This window comes from Aulonocara sp. 'chitande type north' Nkhata Bay, linkage group LG3 (assembly GCF_057382095.1).
Source record: "Aulonocara sp. 'chitande type north' Nkhata Bay isolate Kocher_YH1m ecotype deep benthic linkage group LG3, A_spYH_male_GT1.1, whole genome shotgun sequence".
NCBI classification, from domain to species: Eukaryota; Metazoa; Chordata; class Actinopteri; order Cichliformes; family Cichlidae; genus Aulonocara; species Aulonocara sp. 'chitande type north' Nkhata Bay.
This window is the reverse complement of record NC_141346.1, coordinates 49,487,065-49,503,494: the sequence shown is the minus strand read 5'-3', so window position 1 is coordinate 49,503,494 and position 16,430 is coordinate 49,487,065. Positions and strand designations below refer to the sequence as shown.

The 16,430-nt window shown below is 37.9% G+C and overlaps 2 protein-coding genes and 1 long non-coding RNA gene across 3 annotated transcripts; 1 reads left to right on the top strand and 2 right to left on the bottom strand.

Moving 5' to 3' along the window:
* Positions 1–159: 159 nt before the first annotated feature.
* On the bottom strand, positions 160–964 carry LOC147336004 (uncharacterized). The gene is made up of 3 exons (XR_015128621.1): positions 909–964; positions 618–766; positions 160–504 (listed from the first exon to the last, which is right to left on the bottom strand). It is a non-coding gene; the product is annotated as an uncharacterized LOC147336004 (long non-coding RNA).
* A 1,157-nt stretch (positions 965–2,121) lies between these two features.
* LOC147336003 (uncharacterized) lies at positions 2,122–3,405 on the bottom strand. The gene is made up of 4 exons (XM_086287584.1): positions 3,347–3,405; positions 3,124–3,259; positions 2,936–2,989; positions 2,122–2,778 (listed from the first exon to the last, which is right to left on the bottom strand). The coding sequence occupies exons 2-4, from the start codon at positions 3,250–3,252 to the stop codon at positions 2,503–2,505; spliced, it is 459 nt and encodes a 152-aa protein (XP_086143710.1). The 5' UTR covers positions 3,253–3,259; positions 3,347–3,405; the 3' UTR covers positions 2,122–2,502.
* A 5,355-nt stretch (positions 3,406–8,760) lies between these two features.
* Positions 8,761–10,022, top strand: LOC147336002 (uncharacterized). Its single transcript, XM_086287583.1, has 4 exons — positions 8,761–8,785; positions 9,012–9,139; positions 9,244–9,297; positions 9,417–10,022. The coding sequence occupies exons 2-4, from the start codon at positions 9,035–9,037 to the stop codon at positions 9,702–9,704; spliced, it is 447 nt and encodes a 148-aa protein (XP_086143709.1). The 5' UTR covers positions 8,761–8,785; positions 9,012–9,034; the 3' UTR covers positions 9,705–10,022.
* Positions 10,023–16,430: the final 6,408 nt, after the last annotated feature.

Below are 16,430 nucleotides of genomic sequence, written 5' to 3'. Positions count from 1 at the left end.
TTGCTGACAGCATCCCTGTGTTAAGAGAACAACATAAACTTACAAAACATAAAGTTTTCTATGTGTTCGATAATAGTTTTAGATCTTTAAGAACATTGAAATAATGAGGTTCAGGAAAGAAAACAATTCCCAGTTCAGGAACAGTAAAAACAAAACAAATAAATGCCTCATCCAGCTCTTTAATCAAAATAGTAATAACAATGATGCCAAACTCTAAATCATATCTATCATTTATTTTAAAGAAGTTAGAAACATTTATAGTTCATTCCATTGAGTTTTAGGATCTCCATCTTTTTTTTCACTTTCTTTTTCACCCATTTTTAACAAGTCATCTTCCTTTCTTTTGAACAGGATCTTGGATTTCTCAAGGAAGTGAATCAAGTTATTTACTAAATCCACCAGTGGTGGAAAATGCTCTGAAAATGATGATGTCTTCATTAGTTCCTGGGTAAATTGAAGATACTGTAGTTTTTCATCAGCTTCTCTTGAGACTGCCTTGATTTTCTGTAATTTGCAAAAGTAGAATGCATCAGTTGCTAAAGAACTGCATATTAACAACTGTAAGTGAAGAAAAAACATCCAGACTTTGATAAGTTTATAGTGACTTATAGTGTTACATTCAAATATTCCTCAGTTGTCTGTGAATTTGACGCATAGACCAGAGACAGCAGCAATAAGATGATTACAGCTTTGGTGTTTCTGACACCAGTCAGTCCTCTGCTTTTGGAGACGCCTGCTGCCGCCATCACTGGTGAAATAAAAACTTCTGGAGAGAAAATGACAGAAAATAAATGAAATGAATAAATGAAGAATTAAATGTATGCTTCCTGTTGTTATGTTATTATTATATATTGTATAAAACATATTAACTATAAACCATCTTATGGTATAGTTTTGGCTGATCTTACCTGGCTGGTGAAAGGAGAAAGAGCTGTTGCACTATACAGGTGTAGACTGAAAACACAATGGACTCACACGTTACAGATACTTTAAGTGCTCTTTCACTTTCATGTAATATGATCCACTTTATGGAAATTAAGGCCCATCAGTTCTGACTTTTAAACAGTCAAAGGATATTCCACATACGTCACCTTTAACAACAGCCACGACAGAAGCGTGGCAGAAAAAGGATAAGAATGTGGTTAAGCATGTAACTCAGCATCATTTCAAGAAAAAACTATCGACCGTTTGTGTACATGAACAGGAAAATCTAGATGGCTTTCCTGGGATTATTTTACAAACTGCCCTGAGACTGGGTTTGTTTAACACATGAGCTACTTATAAAGACAAAGAACTGTGTTTTTAGACATTAAAACAGAATATACAAATGAACGGAAAGCGAATAATCCAATGTTAGAGCCAGCATCACTTCATATGCTTCATATTCCAGTTCTCCAATGATTAAACTTTTTGGTTTTCGTTTAGTATTCATCTCATCATTCTCATATAATCAATAGTATATCTCAACACTAAAATCGACATTACATATATTGAGCAACATAAGCATGAAGCAATATACTTATAACCTGGTAACAGTGTTCATAATTTGATGCAAACACTAAAAACAAAAGTATAAGAAGTACAATTCAGACCCTTTCAGACCTTTATTTGCAGTGTGCTTTTTACATCCATTTGTTTCATTGTTTCTAAAATATGTCATCCTTTGATATTGATTGTATGTATTATAGGGTTACACATGGCCAATTTCATCAGCGAGCCACAGTCATCCTTCCTTGTGAATTTCACAGTTTGTAAAAATAGGCATTTATAACAAATCATCAGTATTACTAATTTTACTTGACAAACAAAATATACGTGTTTGGTGGTTGATGTTTCCAAATAAATCACAGATTTGGACTAGAATATTCCTGTGCTTTTAGTTCAGCAGCATTGAAGGGAACTTGACCAGATAGCTCATTGTATCCTCATCACATTATTGAGGTATAACCAGAAAACATAGCCTGGCCCTTTTATTTCAGAATGGCAAGGAAAGAAAGGATATATAAAATATAGTGTGTATAATCTAGTTAGCCAAAAACAGTGTAAGAGCTGATTGGTTACAGAATTTAGATTTTTGGCAGTGAGAAAACACTGGATACCAATCAGCCACAGTTCTTGTACTTTCTTCTGAATTTTAAAAATAAAAATTGCAAAAAAAAAAGAAAAAAAGGCAATGATAACAGTTTTATTAAGTTTTTATTCACATTAAAGTGTTTCTTCATATAAATCATTAATAATTGTCAATTACTTCACATGCAAAATCCCCATGATCAGTGGCTTGTACTTGCATTACAACTTTTTTTTAATGAAAATAATGAAAAAGAGAAATTTGAAAAGTTATTTTTTCAGGTCAAACGTAAGTTTACAGTTAGATTTACTCAGCAATTTAAAATATCACTGGGACTCATAAGGGAAAAACATCAAACTGAAACTGCATGGTATAAAAGAGAAGTTTTACAAACACAATACAAAGAGTATTAGAGACATATGCAGACTAATGTGTTACAATTCATCTTTATGTTTCTCTACGTGTGTTAGCCGCTCCATCACAACATTTAGTTTCTCTTCATAGTCCTGGATTTCTCCAGCTGTCATCTCAAGGTGTTTGTCTATGTACTTCTTGGTGGCTTTCAGGAATGTTTTCACGTCATCAATTAAATCCAGCAGTGGTGAATAATGTTCACTTGTTGTATTTAGAGTTTCATAGAAAATGTCCAGTAAGCGCATATAATCATCATAGAATAGTGGAATATAGAATATGTCTAATTTGAGATTATCCTGGAGGAGAAAATACAGTAAAACAAATGTGTAAAAATACTTTTATATTCTTTTTTCGGCTTTGGTTGTTTAATAAATTTATAAATATTTATATTAGCAGTGATAGATATTTCACATTACTCATTCACGCTAACAACATGGACAGAGACAGACTCACCTTCCTTGTCACTGCTGCTTGTTGTAATTTCTGAATGTTTTCTTTCAGTTCTTCCTGCAAATCCAGATAGAGAATGTCCTCAAGCAGCCATGTGAAACATGTGTGCCAAAGGCAAACTGGTAAAAGTAAAACTACAACTGGTGTGTGTGTGTATATATATATATATATATATATCACAATCATTTTACCAGTTGGTCCTTCTTTATCTGTGAACTTGAAAGGTTGACCAGAACCAACAGGGTGAAAATGATGAATAAACCCCTGATGGTTGTGACACCAGTCACTCCTTTGCTTCTGGATAAATTCACAGTTGTCATCACTCTTCTGAAGAAAACAGAGCATGAAGTAAATTTAAACGTTTAAGTAAGAAAATTGCAAGTTTTAATTTGAGTGAAAATTGTATAAAAATACCTGCAATATCCTCTTATAGTACAGTGTTCCAGTTTGGTTTTTTTTTAACTTGCTACAGGAGAACTAATGAATGATAATATGAAGGGCTCACACCACAAAATGCTTTATATTCTTCAGTGTCCCCTCCCCCATGACACAGCTTACCTGTGCGTGACTTGGCTTGTCTGTGGGTGTGTCTGTGTGCCTCTGATTTCTAGAAATGGCAATATTCACTTTTGTTTTACAGTAAAACACAAACTTCATTTATGATAAAAAACAAAATAAGTTCAATTCAATTCAATTTTATTTATATAGCACCAAATCACAAAAACTGTCGCCTCAAGGTGCTTTATATTGTAAGGTAGACCATATGACCTCCTATGAGCAAGCACTTTGGCGACAGTGATAAGGAAAAACTCCCTTTTAACAGGAAGAAACCTCTGGCAGAACCAGGCTCAGGGAGGGGCGGGGCCATCTGCTGCAACTGGTTCAGGAGAGAGAAGGAAGACAGGATAAAAGACCGGCTGTGGAAGAGCGACAGACATTAATAACAAGTATGATTTTATGCAGAGAGGTCTATTAACACATAGTGAGTGTTTGAGCTGTCACATTGTGACAAACAGAAAATTGTGCCATTGTAATTGTTAGCCACATGATGTATATTTTGAATTTCACCGGATTGACAAAAGGTTGCGTTCTCAACCGATTGAAACTAGTTGACATTGAGTTTTAAAACAGCATTTTAACCAAATCTTTTTTTTGTTTAGTTTTTTTGTTTTTTTATCATTTGCCTATTTACACTACGTTTAGCACATGCCATGCCATTATTTACCTTGAATTCTTAATAGAACGGTTCACATTCCTTTAATCTGTTTTGTTTTATTTTTTTATAAGCACAGTGGGTTTTTCTAACGTTTTCATTTTAATACTAACCATAGTCGTGCTTTCCTGTTTACTGTGAGTTTCTTGTCTTGTCTTGTCAACTATTTTGCCGATGACACCTAGTTATATCTCTTATATCTATATTCCTCCCTCGCACCTTTTTCTCTTACAGAATACCTACCTCAATTAAAATGCTGGTTCACCTCTAATTTTCTGAAGCTTAATTAGGATAAAACTGAAATCATCCTTAGTGGCACTAAATCCTACCTACTGAAGGCAAATCATTTCTCACTCACCATCCATAACTCCACAGTTTTCCCTTTACCTCAGGTTAAGAGCCTTGGTGTCATCCTAGACAGTTCACTATCCTATAAAATCTCAGATCAATAATCTCACCCGTTCTGCCTATTTCCCTCTACGCAACATTAACCGATTACATCCTTCTCTTTCTACCCCATCTACGTCCATTCATGTCCATAGTCTCGTTACCTCTTGTATTGACTATTGTACTTCTCTCTTGCATGGTCTCCCCCAAAAATCCCTCCATAAGCTTCAACTGGTTCAAAATTCTGCTGCCCGCATTATTACCAGAACCACCTCCCATCAGCACATCACCCCTGTTCTTCAGGAACTTCACTGGCTCCCTGTGAATTTCCCGATAGTGTACAAACTTCTTCTGCTCACCTTCAAGACCTTTCATAACCTCGCTCCTCCTTACCTTTCTGACCTGTTAAGCACTATCTCTTCTGCCCACTAACTTCGATCCTCTTCTTCTATCCAGCTTGCTGTGCCTTCTTTCCACCTCACCAACATGTGAAGCAGAGCTTTTAGCTGCTCTGCTCCCAGCTTTTGTTTTTTTATTTTTCTTTGTTGTCATTGTTCCATCATGTATTTTATTCTATTGTTAAGTGTCCTTGGGTTTATTAAAAGGAACTTTCCAATACAAGAAATTATTATTATCATTATTATTTTTGTTAGTATTTAAACATTGGATTTGCCCCGTCCTTATTTTGATGGCCATCTTTCATGATTTTGTTTGACTTTGATTGTCTTGAGTGTCTACATTTGTAACCATTTCCTCCATTGATCAGTGGTCTTTGATCAATGGTTGTTGATCAATGAGTATGACTGATTTTGAAAGCAATGTGCAAGTCAGGCGTTAATGATTATTAAACTAGTATAGTGCTGATAACTACAACTACTAAAAATAAATAATGCTTTAGTTTAGTAAAGTTTACATTGTTCCTCACACCCAGAGGCACTCACACCATTAGTGTCAAATTTTCACTGTTCTGCATCTTGTATTAAGAAAGTTAAAGATAATAAAAATCTTGGCTTTTGGATATATGACAAACTTCAAACATCATCGTGTGTAAGTTGAATGTGTCTAATGTTTGTTTGTTTCTTATGGTTTGGCGCCCTCTTGTGATCTCAGTCAGTATTCTGTGATCTTTGTTTATCTGACTACTTCAATACAAGCACTCAGTTAGAGGTGCAGTTTTTACGCTAGTCTTGGTCCATGAATGCATGTAGGCTTGCATGCTATGTTACAACCTTGTAAGGCATGGACAGACCAACTCAGTTTTGCTGTTGACTTACAGAGTACACATCTTTAGCCCGGCCATTTTACCAGAATTACACTAGAACTGGAGTCCCAAAAGCACAAAGGCTAAGGCTAAGTACAGATTTACAGTTTTTATTAACAAAACTAAATGAGTCAGTTGATCAAATGTGTCCCTGTGTGCAAAGGTAGAGGATTAATCAGTGAAGTGGTAAGTGGTCCGGAAAATTCCTTTCAGGTATCAAGTTGAACAGGTGAGGGAATCTGAGGTAGAATTTTCCTTTTCCAAGGTATGAATCAAGAGGAGACAGTGAGGAGGTAACAGCTGGAACACCGAGGGTTTTCTAGGACAGAGGACAAGAGAGGAACAGGTGTAGGAATCATTTAACTGGAGTGAAGACCTTGATTTGCTACTAGCTGTGAAAATAGTCTATATGATTATCTGTACGCTGTGGCAATGTGTCAGTCTGACTGTAGAAACAGTCATAAAGTTTGTATCTGTCTTGTGTGAAACTTGTATGAAAAGCATACAAGAGTGAAAACAGATATAAGATCCCTTGAAAAATTATATAAATGAAAGTTGTATGTTTTGGATACTTACAAAAACAATATATGAAAGTAATGAGAAAGTGGCCACTTTCATGAGTAAATCATAAAAAGCCTTATATGATTCACTATATGAAGTAGGCCACATCTTATGCAAGTCTTTTATAAGTTTTTACTATTTCTTTTCCATATGGGTAAATACACAGAGGGTAATGATCTGATCAAAGGCAGGGATGTTGGGAACCTATCAGGAACAGAAACAGGACCTCAAATGCAGCCAAACCTGCTGTAATGAACCGCTGGTCTGTACCATAAATTATCATTACGGGGGTTGTTGGAGCTTTGTGCACAGTAGCATTAATGACGGATGCACTCAGTAAACTGTATAGAGCAGTCTGTCATGCACAGTCATAAGCTGTATAAAGTCCATGTAAGTTGCAATAATATTTTAATCAATTTCAGTGTTAAGTTTGTTTCTAACGTAAGGTATGTTACTGCATTTGTATCATGAGATACGTGAAAACTTTCTCGTTCTGTACTTATGTTACATGCATCCATGTGCTATTTTTTAACTTAGACTTGTGTGTCGCTCAAGCTAGCAGCGCCCCATGAGAAACGGGACGAATGTTTACGTGTTCACGGGAGTTTGCACCCTTGGCAAGTGGACTGAGGTATGTGATGCAATGTGATCTGATGTTATATTTTATCCAGCTGAACTGTGAAACACATTGATGCCTTTTAAACAGCCTTTATTTAGTTTTATTTAAGCAGTGTCGAGGAGGGAAATTATTTTACTGCTATTGTTAAATAATTGTCATTGCATTAATAATATAATCTGCAGCATGGATATTGCATTCCAAGGTTTAAACAGTGTCTCTTTCAGAAAGACTGAGTTGCAGGCTGACAGGAAGTTGTATGCAGAAGTGAAAGCAGGAAGTTATTTTGAGCCGCAGGCTAAGACGAGGCTTTAACAATGTAACAGATAGCTTTAAGAAGGCCTTAAGCAGCTATGACTATTTTATACACAATGCATATCTGTGCTTATTAAAGAGTTGGAGCTCGGTCAATTAATTGGGGGTCGGAAGCTTTGTTCGGCGCGATGTTCGGACAATCTATTGTGCAAGTGACTTGGAGCCATAGAAGGAATTGCAATACATGCTTACAAAACACTTATATATCAGATCATTTTATATTAAGGTTTTAGTAGAGGTTCTTGATTAAAACATTTATTTAGTAGAAGACATACACATAGTCTCAGTGAGCTTCTGGTCTGGTAAAAGGTCAGAAGTGCAACAGGTGAATTGAGAAAGAGCATTTGAGGACGAGACACAGACAGTAGGTGAAGAGGTGACACAAAGAGCATGTGAGGTCAACACACACACACACACACACACTTTAAATTAGATTTATTTAGAGGAAGAGGTTAGTTATGTTTGGCTGTAACTGCAAAATTGTCTTGGTAAAAGAGGAACCGTTTCTTGGTGTCTCGGCAAGAAAGAGGAACAAGACAAGAACTGAAAGGTAGACCGGAAGGGCTAGCCATGAAAATAGAAGATGATTTTCTAGGTGAAAAGTCATGATGATGTTGATCTGATCTATGTATAAAATGTATCTGTGACGCATGAAGGGGCGTCAGTAAACAAACCCTGATGCTATAAAATATCTGTTCATGCTTTGATTAAGTCGAAGACTACTTCCTGTCTGCGTACAGAGTTGTCTTCCCACGCGTGTATTCATTAAAATCATCGTTTGACTTCACCCGGCCGGATCGGTGTGGTTATTCTTCGATCACCTCTTGTACCCTTCCTCAATATTGAATCTTAACAGCAGTGACTGTAAATCTCAGAATTACTTGTTTTGTTTTGTTTTAATATACCTGATCGAATTGAAGCGCATTTGTTGATATTGCTTATTGCTAAGGTTCAAGGGGACTGTACAGGCATCAATTTTTTCTTATTTTATAGTTTTCACGGTGCTCAACGATGTCCAGAGAATGAGCCGTGTTTGGTGAGGAAATAAATGGCTGCACCCGTTAGAGACTCTTCTGTTGTTCTTGATGCCAAGGGCTGCTACACCTGTCATTCACAGCCACACTCACACCAGATGGAAACGAGTGGAGGAGAGCAAAAGAAACAAGCACTCACACAATGAGAGTTGCCAAGGCCATAAATCCTCACCTTTGTGAATCTTGTTTTCTTGTAAATAGTTTGTTTACAGGAAAATGAAACAAGCAATAAGTAAAGTTTCTCATGAAATGAAAGAATGCAACACACAGGATGTGTGATACCCATTATGCCACTTTTTACACTGACAGTGACACACTCAACACACACACACACACACACACACACACACACACACACACACAAACAGTTGCAAAATGGGAGGTGTAACCACAAGCATGTATAAAAGAACTTTGTGATGTGCCGTATTTTCATTTCTTCATTCATCAGCTTCTTTTGACATCACAGGTAAGTAAATCACTGTAACATGGTTTATACAGACTTCACATTTTTTTTTTATATAGAAATTAAAATGTTTCAGATTGATTTGTAATTTGAGTTTTTCAGTTGTGATTCTTTGTGAATCCTTAAAGTTGCACTTTTTTGAATGATAACTCCACTGGATAATGAAGACAGTCAGCTGCAGTTTGTAAACCTTCCATTCAAATTTTAACGCTGTACAACTTTGACTTAGAGACAGAGTTGCTAAGAACAGCAATGGCATCAGTGACTGTTTGCAGCACCACCAAAGGATTGTTCCTCATCTTCACCCTGCTGTCTCTGGTTTGCCTTTCAAGTGCACTGATAGACAAGGACCAGCTGGTAAATTGTTTTTTCTTATGCTTCAGTAATTTTGCGAGTCACCACAAACAAAGTTGCTGGTGTAATTTAAATTCTTTTAATAACTGTATATGCTGGATTTTCAGAAACAACTCAAAGAAAACTATCAGAACATAAAACAACAAATGGACAGACTGAAGGTCAGTGCATGTTCAGAGAACCGCTATGAGAAACTTGTGGATATATGTGACCAGTATAACGTTACAACATAGTAAACTGCATTCCTGTAATATGAAACTGTTACATTTTATCCCATCAGGCTAAGCGTGTGGAAAGAGTGAACTTTGGTTCTGAACTGTTGAGTGAATACTTGAGCCTTATGGACCCATTGATCGCACTGATGAAGAAATCTGCAAAAGTTTTACCTGATGGTTTTCCTCAAGTTGATACATTTATGGAGAACATTAAGAATTTCGTCAAGGAAAGTAAGGCTAACATTGACAGGGAGAATGAGGAGTTGGGTGAGGAAATAGAGGAAAGTGAAAAGGAACTGGGACAACTGAAAAGAATTATTGAAGTGTTCGAGGAAAAGCAAGCTGAATTGTAAATCCCATGTCAGTCATTTCATTTTTCTCTAATAATGCATCTTTTATATCTGTGGTTAGTTTCTATTTCATATAGTACAGCTTCTCTTAACTTCAGTTTAACTTTTTTTAGAGCTGTCATTCTTCTTTACTATCTGATATAAAAAAAAAAAAACATTTCACTATCAGCTACCATTGTGCGCAGACTCATATGTGCTGATGACAACTTTTAAGAATACATTTCCAGTTGGTACTTGTTTTTCTGCCATAACTTAGATATAAAAGTGGAAACAATGTTTATGTAAACTGCAAACTGCCACACAATAAAGACATTTACCTACTACTGTTATTGTTTCTATTCTTCAGCAATAAGATGACAGATTAATAACCTGCTCACATTCTTGTGAAATGCAAGTATGCCCTCACCAGAAAGAAGTAGTTGTAGTAGTTGTAGTTGTAGTTGTAGTTGTTGTTGTAGTTGTTGTTGTTGATGATTTATTCATTTATTTTTTATGGTAATTTGCAGCATTCGTATTTTTGCATTGAATTGGGCTAACCACATCTGCGTGTCAATAGTGGCTCTGAGTACCAGTCACAGAGAGTTAGCGAATGGCTGCAATCACAGCATTGTAAGATGATGAAAGATGTACCCTTAGGTCTCCTACTCAATTCAGATAGTCTTTCCCTTTTCGCGTAAATGATGCTGTGATTGCAGCCATTCCCCAAATCTCTGTGAATGGTACTCATGGCCATTGATCAATCTTCGATCAATGGTTGGTGATCAATGGCCATGACTGATTTTGAAAGCGATGTGCAAGTCAGGCGTTCTCGCTGGTGAGCCTCAGCGCCCTGGTCAGCTGACAATTGTCTGTTAAACCAGCGGGAATGGAGACGTCCAAAAACCTTGGAGGACTTTTGCAAATAAGTAATGTCCTATTTTGTTCCAGACAGAATGCATTTTAGGATACTTGGCTGCACCAAGTACACAGAACTCACTACTGATGCACTCTTGATAGAAGCAGAGCAAGAGCACATCCAGGCATTTTGAGTCTACTTGACTTAATGTGTACTTTGAATTTGAACCAGGTAAAAAGTGACATTGGCATAATTTTTACAACAATGCCCCAATTTGCTGGGTTTTTGGGACATTCATTTATATTCACTTTTCTTGAAGTCCCATCACAGCATCTAAATCAGGTCACCCCTCCACCATTGTGACTGACAGTTTTATGAGAACTTTCATGTGAATGGGTGAATGCACAAGTTTGAGTGCTCAGATGAGTAGAAGAGCACTATATAAGAACCAGTCCATTTACCTACTGGTGGTCCGGGCAAATCCAGGTTTTGATTGTGTGATCTTTTTCTTCTTTCAGAAATATGGGAAAGAATACATGAAGTGAGTAAAAACTGAGGAATGCAGTAAAGAAAACTCTGTGTGTGTGTGTGTGTGTGTGTGTGTGTGTGTGTGTGTGTGTGTGTGTGTGTGTGTGTGTGTGTGTGTGTGTGTGTGTGTAAGAAGTGCTGTGGGTGGTGTATAACCAAGAGTGATGGAAAGAGATGTGTTAAAATGTGGACAGAAGAATAAGAGAGGGAAAGTGTTAATAAGTAGTGATGAAAATGACATTAAATATGTCTTAGTGTGTTAGTACAGGTGGCTACGGAATTGGATCAACGTCCTCCACAAGCTCAGCGGCCAGAGCAAAATGATAGCTTAACATAATTGGAACCACACCCAGCCCATGTTTTGGCTGAATTTTACACAGCTTCACTCCATGTACATCTTAACCTGAGGAACAAGCTTCGAACACTGGCCTAAACCCTAAACCTTAAAGGGTTCAGCAGCATGTATAAATACCATGGAAGCATGCACTCCTGATCACAAGCTGGGAGGTTCACCTGCGACATCACTATGTGTGAACGGACTTGAGAAGACTGTCTGAGTTTCACATTTGCCATACTAGGAGTTGAAATGGCAAAGACAGAGACTGAAAAGATTGAAAGACAAAAGGCAAAGCTTTATTTATTTACCATTATACCATTATTTAGATTCATGCGCGGTTTTCCACTATCAGCAATGATTGGTACGATTGCATGTGACTGGATAAATGCATGTGATTGGTATAAATACATATGAATGGACTGGGACTGGACTGATGATGTGGACTAAGTGTGACTGACTTGAAATTGAGAAGACGATAACTATTTTAGGATTGATCAATGCTAATGCCTAATAAACCCTAAACAGTGAAAAAAGGGTGGATGTGTGTGTTTGCGTTTGCTTGTTTTTGCAGGAGCAGGAGGATGACAGAGACCAGAGGAGGGGAGACTGGAGGTCCACATGAGTGTGGGCGGGCCTTGCAGACCTAACCCTTTAGATAGCACTTTTCTGTGTTACTGATTTTGTGTGGAGAAAACTGTGTTTTCCTGGCTGCTTGTTGGTTACAGTAACACGCTGTATTGTTGGCAAATGTTAAATGCTGCAGGAGGAAAATGTGTATTCAATGTGAAACACATACTGTGTTAAAATCAGTATCACTCCTTTCACAGACAAGGAGGGTTGACCACATGATTTACAGCAACACCTCTGGAATCTGTTGATCCAGGCCCGACCTGCCAGGACAAACCGCTGGCTAATGTTTTTTTTCCCTCTCTAAGGGTTCTGGCATCACTCAGGTAGACATGAGTGAAATGAAGACGGTTGTGCAGTGATTACAGAACATCTTAGTGTGGGGCTCATTATCATATCGTTATTCATTTTAAGGTGTTGAGCTCAAAGTGTGAAAACAAGTGAGTGACATTACTTAAGATAAGTTACTGGTTACAGTAGTTTTAATTAAACACATGGGATGATCCATGGTTTGGGCAAATTATGGTAACAGTAGTGTTTTAATGATTTGGGGAAATAAACTGCATATGGCACACTTTTGTCTGTGGTGTTGGATGCCTTATTACTCTCATAACCTACAGTTGTTTGTAAGTGTGAAGTTCATATTTACTCACCGATTTTGGTTTCTAGGTAATTGTGGTGTGGATGCAGGCTCCAGGCAGAGCCAAGAGTTAGACCCACTTACCATGACATTAATGCTGATGTTAGTCTTTAACACAGGGTTTACAGGGCTGAAGCGAAATTACTCCGGAGGAGAAGCCATGATGTTGTCTGAGAATTTGTGTAACTAACCTTTTCCTTTTTGTTATTCTCCTGGTTCTGATGAGTTGACTCATGGGAGAGACCATGCGTCAAAAGGAGAAGTTTTCAAATAGAAGTTTTTCCTCCTAGCAAAAAATACAGGTGCAGCAGCCAGAGTATTGCTGGAAGAAATTGTCCCAAGGGTGGAATCTCCTGACTGAGACTGGGTGCTGATCAGAAGTCTTCAGAGACCCAGCGAGAAGCAGGGACCATTCATAGCAGAGCTGACAGCCCAGGCAGTGGTTGAGGTCAAAGGTCGTGCGGTTTGGGGCCCTACTAGTCATCATGAGAAGATTCCAGAACCACAGCAATAACCATAAAGCTGCGTTGGAACGAGAGGGTGAGGGGTGAAAAGAGCGCCCTCCTCCAACAAGGGCGTGCCAAGCTCCAACTCAACGACTGCAGAGCAGGCTCTGTGCCACCCGAGAGGGATCAGCGAATGAATGCAGATCACACCTACTTAAACAGCCAATCAGTTTCCCTGGAAAGCTTAGTATGTTTTTAAGTTACGGAGGTCGTTGGGGTGACGTTAATAATCATTTTATAAATGATATGCATTTACATGACTCTCCGAACATCACAAACTCTGTTAGAGTCCTGAGCATGAGTAAAAGTGATTGGAGTAATTATAGCATGCAAGTTTTACAGCAACTTGTGCACATTTCGTAGGGTAGGTAGATTGATTATCTAGCATGTCAGTTCCTGATGTGTAAGTGCATTAGGCCCTCATTGTCTGAGTAAACATAGTAACAACAGTTGTGAGTTCTTTTGACATGTGTACTCAATTTTGACACATTTGACACCGTAGAGATAGGATTTGGGGTTCATCACATTTCATTGAGGGATTTTGACAGACCTCAAACATGCTGGAAGCACCTAAAGAAGGAAGTTGTTCTTTGAGAATTAAATGTGGTTGTTTTGGTTTCCCCAATCACTGGTGTGGGCACAGTAAAGATAATTGTAAATGCCTTGGAGAGGGTTTACACCTTTTAAACTGGCTGATGGCCCTACAGTAGTAAAGAGTACAGTACACTGCATAGACAGAGTGGAAAGATCTATAATTCTGTTGTAAAATGTAGCTCAGAAGTGTTTGATATATGTTGGCTGTGTGGAAATTCATGGCTACTTTTGGGTTTTACTTTAAAACTCGAGAAGCACTAACATCAGTGTTAGTATATGTTTGTGGTATTAATTTACCTACAGGTTCAGACATATTCACTGTCCTTGATGGCAAACATCTGGACAGGGCAAAGCAAATGGCATAAAGGAGTGTGTGATGTTTGGTGAGGCATGTGTGCCTCAATCCCTAATAACACTGGGGAAGAGGGTCTTTTACAGAAACAGTTAATAAATTGGGAGATTTAATGATAAAGTGGGAAAATATATCACACACCTAAAAACTTCCTTATCTTAACAACGGGTTCTTATGAAAGAGCAGCTTGATGTAACCGAGGTTGAAGTTTTCTTTGCAGATGAAAAACGAACACTGTTTCATTTCTTATATGATCTCATATTGTGTTTTCTTTTATGATATAACTGCCATCCTTCGAACAAAGGGTGGAGACTCAGATGGAGAGAAGGTGACCATAAAATGTGAATTTGTTGCTTCCTTCTGACTTTAGGGAAGATGGACATTGTGAATTCTTTGAGTACACAATGGTGCTGATGTTCAGTAGTTCGAAAAGAAATCTCCATGTGTTTTTATGTGATTCTTAATTAATTATTTTTAATTCTTAATTGTGGTATCACAAAGGGTGGAATGTAGTGGCAGATTTCTTTTCTCATGTATTAATCACATATTTAATCATATCACATTAGTTATAGTAATATCACTTTCTCACTTTACTATAGTAAGAGCACTCCTGTCACTAGTTTACACGCATGTGGAAAGTTAACACAGTGAGGCCATTGTAATGGGTGACATTGAACAGATAGTGGGACTCCTTCTCCTTATCAGGGATGTAAATCCTTATGTGACGGCCAAGCAGAAAACAAGGTCATAATTCTCTCCGTGAGGGAGGAGGTATAGCCCCCCGTGAAAGGGGCCAACATGTGAGTTTGTGGAATGTTCTTTGTCTGTGTCTCTGTATATAAGATGTAAGGGCGGTGGCCACAATCCGGAGATGGTCCTGGTGTTTCACTGGGATGCTCTCTCCACATTGCAATGTGTTTATTAAACCCACTTCAAATTAAGCTCGCTGGGTGTGTTGCAGGTTATTGTTAAATTTTCCACGACACTAGTTATTCTTGGTCCATGAATGCCTGTAGGCTTCCATGCTGTGTTACACCCTTGTAAGGCATGTACAGACCAACTCAGTTTTGCTGTTGACTTACAGAGTACACATCTATAGTCAGACCATTTTCTCATAGTTATACTAGAACTGGAGAAAGAAGCACTCACACAATGGGAGTTGCCAAGGCCATAAATCATCACCTTTGTGAATCTTTTTTCCATAAATGTGGTTTGTTTACAGGAAAGTGAAACCAGCAATAAGTACAGTTTCTCATTGTGTCGCAGCCTGGTCTGTGGCGTGGCTGTGGGGGAGGCTGGTGTCTTCCCTTGTGTTGCTGTAGAAGACCTGCCCATCACTCAAGTCTTTGCAAGACTCTGAATGATCAGCATACTAGTTTTCTCCCCTCATCAAACCCTGTGCCTGACTGATGTTGACATACAAAAACTTTATTTTTCTTTTATGCATCATTCGCAGCTGTCATCCAACCTATTGACAAATTATGTAAAAGGTGAGCAGAATTGTTTGTGCACATTTGAAATGTTTAAACAGTACGTTTATTTGTTGTATGTCTTATTTACTTTTTTCCCCCTCTGGTTGTCACCTTGGCATTTTCATGTGAAACAGGCAAATATCTGCGAAACAAAAATGAAAGCCTGAGGAGGTAAGTGCTAATGCCTCTGCACACAGACCACACTGCAGCATACCCAACCACACGTGCGCACACGCATGCACACACACACACACACACACACACACACACAAACAGTTGTGCAAAAATCTGAGCTGTAACCACAAGCATGCATAAAAGAACTTTGTGATATCTTCATTTCTTCATTCATCAGCTTCTTTTGACATCACTGGTGAATAACTCACTATAACATGGTTTTTACAAATACTTCACATTTACTTTTATAGATATTAAAACATTTCAAACTGTGGATATATGTGACCAAATATAATGTTATAACATAGTGAACTGTCTTCATGTAATATGAAACTGTTAAATTTGATCCCATCAGGCTGAGCATGAGGAACGAGTGAACTTTGGTTCCGAACAGTTGAGTGAATACTTGAGCCTTATGGACCCATTGATCGCACTGATGAAGAAATCTGTGAAAGCTTTACCTGATGGTTTTCCTCTAGTTAACACATTTCTGGAGAACATCAACCTGGTTTTCATGAATTAATCCCACTTATGGTGCTATAAGAATTAAGTGAAGGAATTTAAAGCTAACACTGACAGGGAGAATAAGGGGTTGGGTGAGAAAATAGAGGAAAGTGAAATGAAACTGGGACAACTGAAAAAAACTATTGAAGTCCTCAAGGAA

Excerpts from the sequence above, each read along its gene's own strand:
- LOC147336003 (XM_086287584.1), bottom strand. The coding sequence starts at position 3,252 with ATGACAACTGTGAATTTATCCAGAAGCAAAGGAGTGACTGGTGTCACA. Across the intron at positions 2,990-3,123 it reads AGATAAAGAAGGACCAACTG|GAAGAACTGAAAGAAAACAT; the intron begins GTAAAATGATTG and ends CTGGATTTGCAG. Across the intron at positions 2,779-2,935 it reads AAGCAGCAGTGACAAGGAAG|GATAATCTCAAATTAGACAT; the intron begins GTGAGTCTGTCT and ends TTTCTCCTCCAG.
- LOC147336002 (XM_086287583.1), top strand. The coding sequence starts at position 9,035 with ATGGCATCAGTGACTGTTTGCAGCACCACCAAAGGATTGTTCCTCATC. Across the intron at positions 9,140-9,243 it reads TGATAGACAAGGACCAGCTG|AAACAACTCAAAGAAAACTA; the intron begins GTAAATTGTTTT and ends CTGGATTTTCAG. Across the intron at positions 9,298-9,416 it reads AACAAATGGACAGACTGAAG|GCTAAGCGTGTGGAAAGAGT; the intron begins GTCAGTGCATGT and ends TTATCCCATCAG.